Source organism: Battus philenor, unplaced genomic scaffold (genome assembly GCF_028537555.1).
Source record: "Battus philenor isolate CCGP_79_NKW_IND1 unplaced genomic scaffold, ilBatPhil1.0.hap1 SCAF_9, whole genome shotgun sequence".
Taxonomy (NCBI): Eukaryota; Metazoa; Arthropoda; class Insecta; order Lepidoptera; family Papilionidae; genus Battus; species Battus philenor.
Genome location: NW_027181759.1, coordinates 7,159,866 through 7,172,117, shown reverse-complemented (window position 1 = coordinate 7,172,117; position 12,252 = coordinate 7,159,866). Strand labels below are relative to the sequence as shown.

Genomic DNA, 12,252 nt, shown 5'->3' with positions numbered 1-12,252 from the left:
TAACCTTAATGCTAAAAAGGTAAGGTACAAGTGAGGTACTTGGGAGTCTCCAAGTCAAGAGTGACTAGGTTTCTTTTAGGCAAGCACGTTGCATCGTAGACTTCGTTATCGCTTAACATCCGGCGAGCTAGAAGTCAAATACTTTGTCTATAGCCATTTAAAAAAAAAACACTTGCCCTGTCTAGCTTTGAAATATTTGACGTCAAAGATGTGCTAAGATGTAATCGAACAGAATATTGATAACATAATATTACAACAAATATGTAAGCACGTTATATATGAAAATAAATGTTTTTGTTAATTATCACTGTTTATTATTAGGACATTAAATCAACAAATGAAGTAATCACCGTGTCACCATATATTTATATTTTGTTGACTGTGACAGGGCAATTATTTTTGATAGCACAATGTCTTTCAGGACAGCTAGTCACTAATAAAAATTATGAAAATTGTATTCAATTTCGACTAATGTTACTGCAGTCTTAATTTTTTTTTATTCTTATAGGTGACATTGTTTATGCATTTGCTTGATAATAATGCGTAATCGCATTACTAAGCGGATGTTTTTATTTCATTTCATCAAAAGTGTCCATCCTCTATCATGTCGCCGTTTTTATATCTATACCTACTGTATCCTTAACCTTGTATTATTTTTTACGGTATTATCTGAAGGTTACGCTGTTTTCCATTTTCGCAGTAAAACTCTTTTGAAGATTATTTATGTTTACGATAATCATAAAACAATAAGACTAGGACAATTTATGCCTTATTTATTTATAGTATTTTCTAAATAATATATACATCGGTTTTTAAATAGCCTAATATTTAATATTATTACATCATTAGTCGTTGGTAATTATTTATTTTATTTCAATAATTTTTTAAATATTTAACAATAAAAAATAGTTATTTTTACAACTTGTTACTTTTGTTAAACGTGTTTCACGTGAAAATTTCATGTGGATAGAGAGGTACTGAATAATTACCTTATCTGCACAAACAAGCTAATTTCTATTCTAAATCCGTGGGTACTTTAGTTAATTCTCTCCGTTTTGAACATCTAAGTAAAAGTAATGCCGTTTTAATGGTGTTTTTAAATGTTTTTATTCTCTTCGTTATGGACTTTAAACTGAGTTATAAACATTTTTATCCTAACTGCTATATTATGGGACGTAAACCACTCACAAAATCTCGTGTATCACGTTCAAGTGTTTGTTTTTGCTCATATTTTCCATACTACGATGATGTTATTTATATACAATTATACAATACTGGCTTGAAAATAATGTTTTTTGGCCAATAAATTTTTGGTATATTAACTTTTTTAATGTTTTAACTGCCCTTGAAATAATTTTATTCGATCATTGCATGTTTTCATATTTCGTTATATTACGAATACTGAATAACATAATCATGACTTTTAAAAAAACAATAGAGGTGTACATTTTAATGTAGTCATTGTGCTTAAATTTGATTAGAATTATTTTTTTTTTAATTTGTTCAACATTTTTGATATGAAAAGGTGCTACTAAATAAAATATATGCACATACTTCGGTTTGTATAAAGTTTTATTTATATAAAAGCAATAATATTGATGAATACATATTTGTTTCAACTCTGGTGTTCGTAAACACTTTTATTATCTATTTATTGCATGTTTAACTAAAACAACGTTAAATGTAATCTTTGAAACTGCATAAAATGTCTAAACAATGATTAATAACCAAGTTATCATTGAATATGCGTCAGAACTGAACCATGTTTATATCAATTCAATATGCGTATTATTTTTCTTTGTCATTGTATGAGTCAGTTGGTTATTAGCGACTAGTGATCGCCATGTATACTAACGTATCGGAGAATAACAGACCAATTTACGACATTAATAACGCTTCAGTGTTGTTCGAAAAGTTTATCAAAAATTATGGCAGAAAATACAAAGACGAAGCCGACAAGGAACAGCATTATCAAGCTTTTATAAAATCATTACATCGCATCAATGAACTCAATACAATACAAAATTCAGCTACGTATGATATAAATAAATTCGCTGATTATACAACTGAGGAAATGCGTGCGATGAATGGAACGGTAAAACTGAGTACTTTATTTCTAGATTATTTACCAGTACCTAGAGTAAACATTGTATTAAATACTTTTTTTTTATTTTTAGATCATACATCATAATGGTAAGTAGTTATGTTTCTTCTTACTTATCTTGTCATAATTATCCATATTTGGAATTAAGCCTATATGTGAGTTACAAAAATAACGGTATCAATAAAATATTAATATTGTTTTGGTATCGGTTAATTAATTACTGCTTAACAAAATCTATTTGTTTTAGTAAATTAAAAACTGATGTATGCACGATAAAAAAAATGTGATATTTATTTTTTTATTTCAGTATAAGGCGATGTGATGATGTCTGTATTATAAGAAAACAGAAAACCTTTTTATAAATGGATTACATTGATTATAAATAAATTTATTAAGGATTAATTATGTATCGAATAAAAAAATCTTTATTTTATTTAACCTAAAATAATACACAAATATTGTTAACTTTTTTGAAAATATTTCTGTCTCTTGGTACTGTTTATGTTATATGAAAGATAATACATTGGTATATAATGTACACATAAAAGATAAAACCATGACAACGGATGCTAACTTTATCAAAATCGGTAATGTGTTTTAATCATAGTAGTGGTTTTATGGTATTGTCTGGTCTTATCGTTGTTCATATATTAAAACTGACTTTAGAGTGTACCTAACGAAGTACAATCAGTTTTTAAACTAAATACAGTTGAACTGAGTTGAATAGATTAATACTATGGGTTTACAAAAGGCTATTTACAACAGATTAACGCTCAAATGTGTTTAGTGATAACCGCATACGACAAGATACCTAATGAACGATGTTTGAGCATACAACATAGACTGTAAATGTAACAGTCTGAGAATTAATTGTTATCCAATTAACTATGAGTTTGTTAGTTGTTTATTTACCTTTTAACAACTTAAAAAAAAGATTACACACACGTACAGCCATATTTGTTCAAAAAAGATTATTTTACTACGTATTAATCAGGTAAAATGGCTTTTATACATTATTTACATAAAAGTTTTTAGAACTGGCTAGTAACTAAATAGCGTATTACAAAATAAAAGAAAATAAAACTTTTCACTAATCATTTGACGAATATTACACCAATAACTACTGTTACTACTTGTGAGCAGTGGTAGTCTAGCGGTAATGGACTGTCAATTGCGATAGTAGGTCGCGGGTTCTAATCCCGGGATACAGTCTCATATAACTCACACTGCGCATTAATTATATAGGATTGTCACTGTCCACGAACAAGTTTCCAAAGGATAGGCGGCAGCGTACGGTAACACCAAACTGCGATAGCCATCCCGCCTGCCAAGAGTGGCGATTTTCGTACAACCATTCTAGGATATCTTAGGGGGAGGCCTATGCTTTGCAGTGGGAATCTTGGCTGAAACAAGGAACGACATCAATAAAACAATAACATGAGATCGATATACTAGCACTTCTTGTTGTTTTGGAATAAGTTTCGAGATGTCGTCCAGGCATCAAGGTCCTCCGCCACCGGGATACCGTATCAGCGTAAGTACGCTGGGCAAGTGCCCAAACGACAAAACACTTGCTCATTATAAATTAAGAAAAATAATCTAACATTTTCGATGAAAATAATAGAATGTATTTGAATTCCGATTCCTTTTACACTTTCTCAATCTATAAGCAGTCTTTTTAAACGTTCTTTCAACAAGATATAATACAAGGTGTTGTGTATAGACACAGTACTGCGTAGTATAATATATTTATTTATCTTTAACTTACTGTCACAGTATAACATCGTTTGTTCAGAAGAATTTTCTCAACTGTCAGATGTTCGTTTCTTTCTAGGAAAATCTATTCACTATGTTATTTTCTAAGTTTTTACGCCTATTGTACATAAGTGCTTTTTGTGTGAACAGTTCACGGTATCCACTCGCGTTGCTTGAAAGTAGAGACTGGCACTTTAGAGTGGCTATATTTGTGTACACTGTCCGATCACAGCGGGGATGTAATTTGAGCACCACTTGTTTTGGAGAAGGGTAGACTTAATCGCCATTTAAAATTAGAGAGTATTATAAGTATGAACTAGTTTATATATATGTTTTTAATATTTTCCGTTTATGTTACAGTACAGTACAGTACAGTAAGTATTAACCTTTCTTTAATTTATTGCTTGTGATATTCACGAAATATGTTACATCTTCTATTTTAATATCACTCGGTGGCTTAAGTGGAAAATCTAAAATCAATGTGAATTACCAAAGGATATTGATAGCACTGAAACGTAAAAAACAAAACGTAAAAACCCTATTGGCGAGGTCACAGTTGATTAACCACCCGTGGGCTATGCTTAAAATTTCACAACGAAATCAAACACAGGAATGAACAGATTCGTAGATGAACGAACGTAAGCAACATATCCCAAAAATTTGGCAAGTTATCCCTGCAGAAGAAGCTGTGAACAAATATATAGCGCTTAGAACTGACCGCTGGGGTCATTAGGTTCTATAATGGAGACCAAGGACCGGCAAACGTAGCCTGGGATGTTTACCTGCAAGGTGGACAAATGACATTTTTAAGGTCTTCGGAAGACACTGGTTAGAGGTCGTTTCCAATTAGTCCAATTGGAAATCTAAAGCGGAAGCTCATGTCCAGTAGTAGTAATCTTACGGCTGAAATGATAACGATAATGACACACAAGATTGTGAAGAAAGTAAAAAGAATGATTCGATGATAGCAAATCATTAAACCGTTCAGAGCTGTAACTCGGAGTGCTTAATGTACTTCGAGTTACAGCCGTGGTCTTTTAGAGGCTGACGTGAGTGTCCTCTAAAGTAGTTCCTGTAAAGAATTCTAGCCTAAGCGTCGTCAGTGCTTTGCTATTTCTAGATCGGTGATGTTCATAGGTAGACCGACGATATAATGAAGTTTGTCGGAAGTTCTTGGATACGGACAGCACAAGACTGGTCATCTTAGTGAGGCTTTCTTTGGGAAGGCCTATTCCATGAAGTGGGTGTCTATCTGCTGATATGATAATGTTCCATTTCTTCATGACATTGGATGAAGGTATATTCAGATGACCTGCCATCTGTCAAGTCCCTGGGCTTAGTTTGACCCCCGGGGTTTACTGCGTAGCATTGGTCTCCCTAACCAGATACGTTGTAAGTGCCACTGAATAAAAAATGTTTTAGAAAGTAAATGAAATTTATACAGATTACAAGTGATATCAACATTAGCACTATGTAAGTATAAATCTTATTCGAGTTTCCGATTTTATTTTCTACTTACGATTTGTAACCATCAAACACGAGTGTAATTTTTCGTTCTACAACAAATTTTTTTTAGTTATGTTGTGGTTGTCCTACAAATGTCCTGTATTTTTTTAATTATTTGTATTTTCATGTAACATTGTATGTTTTGTTGGCAATCTGAAATAAATAAAACGAACTTAAAATATTAAACTTATAATGAACTAATATAAATGAATATGAAATAATATAAATGAATTTAAATTAAACTACGAAGATTTCCAACGTCATGGGAACAGTATTTGATTGGTCTTCTATTGTGTAGAAAAATGATACGAACCATATACGTCCAATAGTCACCTATGAAATATTGGAAATCTCGGTATTTGAATTTTTATCCCGCATTTTACTCTATGGTATTGTTTTATATATTTTTAGATGCTGAATGCAGACCACTTTGGAACAATTCGGTTGGAAATGTATGAGTAGGCTTAATTCCAGCAGTTGACTTTCTATGGCTGAAGTAATAATGTTGATGATAATGTTTGTTATCTTAACACGGCTAATATTGGGGTTCAAACAAAGAGTTTGTATTTAGGAGATCGAACCCGAGACCGACGATAGTTAGTTATGCCTTACTAGACTACCAATGAACTTTATTGCAAACCGTTACCTTGTTATAATTTTATGCACAGCCAATCAGAACACTCGAGGGAAATTTGTTGCTACTTTTACTCAAATAGGTTCATAGTAGCAAGGGAATTGTTCTTTTACAAAATTTTCTTTTTAAAGTTTCTCTCTTAATTTTAATACGATATGATGAATATGAGATGAGTTTGTGTTTTGAAACGGTTCGGAAAATCACACTAAATACCGTAGTAACTATTATATCGTAGGTGAATAATTTAATTTCTTTACCTTACTATTGTCTATATTGTATTTAACCGTCTGTACTGAAATCGTTATTTATTCTTGATTTAGTATTCTTCTGTATACCTGTCCCCAATATTACGACAATTAACTCTATGAGATGAGCTCTATCTAGTGTAGTGTTTTTGTTGAGCAGTAAGTTATATTGCAATTGTAATATCATGGAAAAACAATGTTCTTCTTCGCGTCTTTTCAGTCGATAGATTCCCACTACAAAGCATAGACTTTCGCCATAGATTGCCTTGCTGATTTGTCCTGCACTGCACGCATCCAATGACTCCCGAGACCTGGTAGTCAACCTTGTAGGGGTCTACCTAAGTAGCGTTTACCGGCTTGTAGTGGCCACTCGAGAACCTTTTGACCCCAACAGCCACCAATTACACGTGCAATAATGAAAGGAAAAACAATGCTATGATTAATTTATTCATGTAATATATTTTGTACAAAACAAAAATTTAAATCGCATGAAAGGTGGAATAATATTGTTTTTAAAGCTCATTTTAAATGTATTATTATTACTCTAGAGGGACCTGCCAAATACAAACACCGTTATTAACTAAAAAAATATGTTCAATACATTCTCTTTTATAATCAAATAAATTAATATAGAAGCCGGAACGAAACGTGTGATAATATGCAATGATAATTAAAACAATTTTTGTATTTTACCTTTATTAAAGAGTCAAAACACTGTTTTTAAAAATATAATACATACAGATACTATATAGGATTATGTCACGCTATCTGACTTATTTATAACAGCTCCAAATAAAACATTTATTTAATATATTACAAGTATAATTATATATTATAAATAAGTTATAATATTTAGTAAAATAGTTGAATTATACAATACAATTTAATTATAAAGTAATTGTTTGAATAACATGGACTTGACGTTACGTTAACTTAAAATAATTTATCGGAAAAAGTAATATATGGAGTAATAACAAAACCATGTCAAAAGTTTTGCGTTGCCTGGATTTACTACCTCGCAATACATCTGTTCGTAATAAACATAGAAAGTTTGCTATGGTAGAACATTAATAACCAGTAATTTTTCATAAATATTGATTTATAATGTCTTTTTCATAATATTTTTAAAAGTTTCTTTAATTTTTTTTATAGACGCGTTCGCAGTCGCTTAACGAGCCAAGAGTAGGCCTGTTATGGATTTTTTTACGAAACCGAATTAGGAATGGGGAGATCTGTAAAAGAATGAAAGTAAACTACCTAATCCAGGGGATTAGCAAGTTCAAGTGGTAGGGGACAGACCACACCGCGCGCAAAACAGATGGTCGCTGAGGCTTTATGGATGTGCAGTGGTGGTCCAAAGTAATACGTCCACCTACAAGACGACAGACTAAGGTAGACGGAAGACGTTGAATGCTGGCTGCTTCCTATTGGTCTTATTAGAAAAATATTGGCGAGGTAAGGTTATGATCATCAGTAGATGTCCAACAGATGAAATGATGGTTTCATTAATAAAAATTCTAAATTATTTGTAAAATTATTTCCCGAAAAAAATTATTAGGTCACTTGATCAATTTACAATTAAAAACGATTTCATCTAAACAGAATTCTAGTAATTAGTTTTAAAAGAGTTATCTTAAAACGCTAACGATAAATATATATTCCACGTCTTATCTACTATATTTTACTGCTAAGCTAATATTTCTGTTTCTATTTGAAGAGTGATATGACACTTTCTTATAAGTAAATGCAGCATTAATAAACCTTATTAGTTTAAACTTAAAGAAACTTGTTAGTTTTCTTTATGAATTTACTAAATAAAACAGAATAACATTGAGTGAATGACCAGTGAACGAAGAGGAAAGCTATGGTCGGAGCTTCGCTGAGAGATTTAATCAGATTTTTTTTTACTGACGAAAATAAAAATTAGAAGTGGGCGGAGCAAATCGCCCGAGCAACTGGATACCTAGTGGCTCCAACGGCCTTCCGTAAACTTTGGGGTGGTGACCATGAGTCGGTAGAAGCTACCTGGGTTGGCTGCCCACTAGGTAGACCTACGATATAGTTAAGTTCGTGGGAGGTCGCGGACAGCTTAAGATCTTTCATCGTAGAGATCTTTGGGGAAGGCCTATGACTTGTATTGTGCGTTTATTGGTTGAAAAAGAGAACTTGAAAAAAATTACAAATAGATAAGATTATTGACATTTGGGCTTTCACCCTTAGACGCGAAAACTATTGTTTTTGTTATAAGTTGCGCGAAATGTTTTTTATAAGGTATCTGTTTATTTCCTTTACAAAGTCATTATTTATTTTATTGCATATACGGAATAATAATAAGTTATCTTTAAATCTAAAAATATAGATCCAAAATTTAAATTTAAGGTTATGAAGTATGACAGTGTTGCAGGAATTTCAATAACCCTATTGTTTACCGGCTCGATTGAAACAAGTTGAGATAACTAACATTGTCACGAATTCTAGGATAAGTTGTTTGCATGTTATGAACTTTGATCTGTATGTTTCACAATGAAACATACAAAGACACATTGTTATGAAATAATTAGTAAGTACGCTATTGATACATTTTCTCTATAGTATATTGGTCAATTGATTCTGTTTTATTTCAACTAGACGGCCATTAACGTAGTAACGTAATAAGTACGTCACTTAAAACTGCTATTATGTTTATTTATTTATTTACTTTATTGGAGATAAACGGTAACAAAAGGGAGTACGAAGGTACAAACTTAGAAATTTAGAAATATAAAATTAATTACAATTGTTTCCTTATAACTATCTCACTAAGAACATTTAATTATTTATAGTCAAACAATGACAAAACAAATAAAAACATTACTAAACAGGGATCAAAGATCCAGCGCATTCTGAATATCACACCGCAATAATTACGAGTCACAGCAAGCCGTCACGTTCCAATGATGTTTATATTGTATTGTGTGTACCCAATAATTTCGAACGAAATTGTCTTTTAAAAGATACGAGAGAGCAAGAGAATATATCAATATCACTAATATTTAAATTGTCGAGGTCACATATCCTGTATAATATCCCTATTTTAGAATTTAAGCATAATCATTTTTAATTATAATTGACTTATTCTATTGAGACAATATAAATGATAAAGAAGTAACTTATTGTACAAATAAATATCTTAAAAGTCATAACTGTTTTTGATTATATCATATTATTTCGTCGTTTCAGCCCATAGGCACTTACTATAAGGCATAGGCCACCCTTACATCATCTATTTGGATATATATCACAATCGCCTCAGTTGGCCGGCGGGTTGATCTTCGAAGTGTAATATTACAGTCACAACTCTATATGACTAATGCAAAAAGTGTGAAATATATATAAGACTGTATCTCGAGAATCGAACTCGCTGCTTACGATCACAAATCTCAGTTCTTTACCGTGTAGCTACCATTGTTAGGCCATCCTATACCATCGTATTATCACTAAGTGTATTTTTTTATTAATAAACAAACACTGAGTTTGTATATATGATATTAAGGTATTATATTTGTTTATATTGCTAAGAAATTACAGAGAACTGTTAAACATATATTTAAAATTAACGAAAAAAATTAAAACAAAATTTCACTTTATTGTATTTAAATTTAAATTTGATCTTTCATTGAAATTTGACTTAGTACAAATGCTTTCACATAATTTCACTTATTTATTTACTTTATTTATATTTAGCTGCAACAATTACAAATATACCAATAATCAATCATGAAACATAACCTAAAACTAAAAACACATGATTACCATCGTTATAATAGGAACATTGTTTTATAAATAATAATTATATGAATTGCTCATTATAACAGAAAAAAATAAATTGTATGATCGCATCGATGTGCATTATATTGTTTATATGAATAAGTAATTTATCTTGAAAACGTTTTTCTCTTTTGTACAAATCACTAGTAACCATGATAATTAGTAAAGTAATTAACTCGCATAGAAAATGTAACGTTTTTAATTAAATATATTTATTATATTGGTTCTGATAAATCATGGCTCTGAATTATGTTACAGTGTAATTATTTTGTTACATAATAAAAACTGGCTATAAAAAATCTTTATAAATTGCAGCAACGACATAGCATTAACCTGAACGGAGAGCTACAGAACGATTGCGGTCTCTGCTCAAACGAGGCAATTTCTATTCCGAATTCGCGTTGCACTTTATTTTTTCTCTTTTGTGATATTTAAGTGAAAAACATTTTGTTTTCGTTATTCATGCGATGTTTATTTCCTGTTTACACCTTTTACAAATAAGTTTAAATTTTTCTAAGCACTTTTTTATTATTCTTTCGATTTTATACAGGGTATTACTTTATAAGTAATATTAGCTTCACTGGTAAATATTTTAAAACATTTATATGTCACATAAAGCGCTGATTAAAGAAGACTGCAGTATATAAATATGGAGTCTTATGCGATAATTATTTGAAATAGAGTTTAAGGCCGTTTCATAAAGTTGATTTAAAAAGCCTCTTCCATATTAAAGACTGTGTCTTTAATGAGGTACGGCTTATTCACATTTATAGACCGCTAATGCTTAACATCAATTATATTTTGTTGTATATCACATAATTATTTTTAGTCTAGACTTAAGCAGTGCCTACTAAAACAGTTTTTTAAATATATAATTAATCCGGGACATATAATGTGTCTTAGTTAACTTAAGTTATTTAATTTTTTTTTAAAATCATTAATCAATTTTGTTGCATTTTTTCTTTTTATATCTTAGTTGTGAAAGCATAATATGTGTTATATTATATAAATGTATGATATTTTTGTATAAATATTTGAGACGGGTTTAATATAGTGTTTCAAATTTTCTTACTTACTTAATTACGTTACTTACTTAATCAAGGTTTCTATATGTAGATGTGATTTTTTAATAAGAAGATTTTAGCTGTATTTCATTTCTTAGTGATACATGCAATCGACAAACCATTTGCTTGAAATCTCTTCGACAAGTTGATTTAGGTTTGAACGTACTGTGTATATCTCAAAAATTTTAACTTTAAGATATATAATACGTTTCATCGATATAATTTTACATTGCTGCGTTTGTTGTGTAACTTACATTGCCTATATCAATCTCACTATTTTCTATCATTTTCGCTTGTGGTCAAAGCTATACTAAGGCTATATAAAAAAAAAAACTATTAAAGAAATAGAGATTATTGTTTGTTAATTATAAATGTAGTTTTTCATAAAACATCTACAAAATTATACTAAATTTCTTATATATTTAATCGTATTGTTAAAATTTATTAAAAGTTGAAGTTTCTTCCTGCTTCTTTTACACCTTGCGAAGCAGAGTGAAGTCAAAATTAAATTAGATTTAAGGAAATGGTGATCAATAACAGTCCTGGTAAAAATTTCTTTTGGAATAAATAAAACTTATTTACTTTTTATACTGCTGCCGAAGTGGCATTTTCAGAATCCTCGGATGCGAGAGAGCAGAGCACAGAGAGCCTTTAGCCTTAAACCTCATTTACGGTCACCAGGTTACATACTTCGATTTCACTAGTTTTGAGAGTTGCCCAGCTCCTAAATAGCTTAGGCGGATGCTACATAGAGTTACTAAATTTAAAGGCCCTCGGCTGGACCTCGGCTGGACCCCGGCTTTAGCTGTTACTAGTCCTCATTTGAATTATGCTTACTTGTCATAAACTTATGTTTTTAAATGATATTATCCTAACATTTAAAAGAAGGAATGATCACGATGACAACATTTGTCTCTCAGCACTGTATTGGTATAAAAAGTTAAAACATAACTGTTTCTGTAACTGACACGGGATAATCTTATGTACAGTCTTTTAAAATATACATATAAACATATCTTTATATTGCAATTCGGGCGGGGAGTGCAGGAGTACATAACGCTATTTATACAGGCATTATACGTTATTCTTTGTAAGAAATAAATCGTTTGAAAATTTACTTGACAAAAATCAATGTAG

At 30.8% G+C, this 12,252-nt stretch overlaps 1 protein-coding gene across 1 annotated transcript; it reads left to right on the top strand.

Annotated features, from left to right (window-relative positions):
* The first annotated feature begins 1,822 nt into the window (after window positions 1-1,822).
* On the top strand, window positions 1,823-2,501 carry LOC137932449 (uncharacterized). The gene is made up of 3 exons (XM_068776064.1): window positions 1,823-2,095; window positions 2,178-2,193; window positions 2,412-2,501. Exons 1-3 carry the CDS (start codon window positions 1,844-1,846, stop codon window positions 2,414-2,416), a joined length of 273 nt encoding a protein of 90 aa, XP_068632165.1. The 5' UTR covers window positions 1,823-1,843; the 3' UTR covers window positions 2,417-2,501.
* Window positions 2,502-12,252: the final 9,751 nt, after the last annotated feature.

Coding starts and splice junctions, on each gene's coding strand:
- LOC137932449 (XM_068776064.1), top strand. CDS start 1,844: ATGTATACTAACGTATCGGAGAATAACAGACCAATTTACGACATTAAT.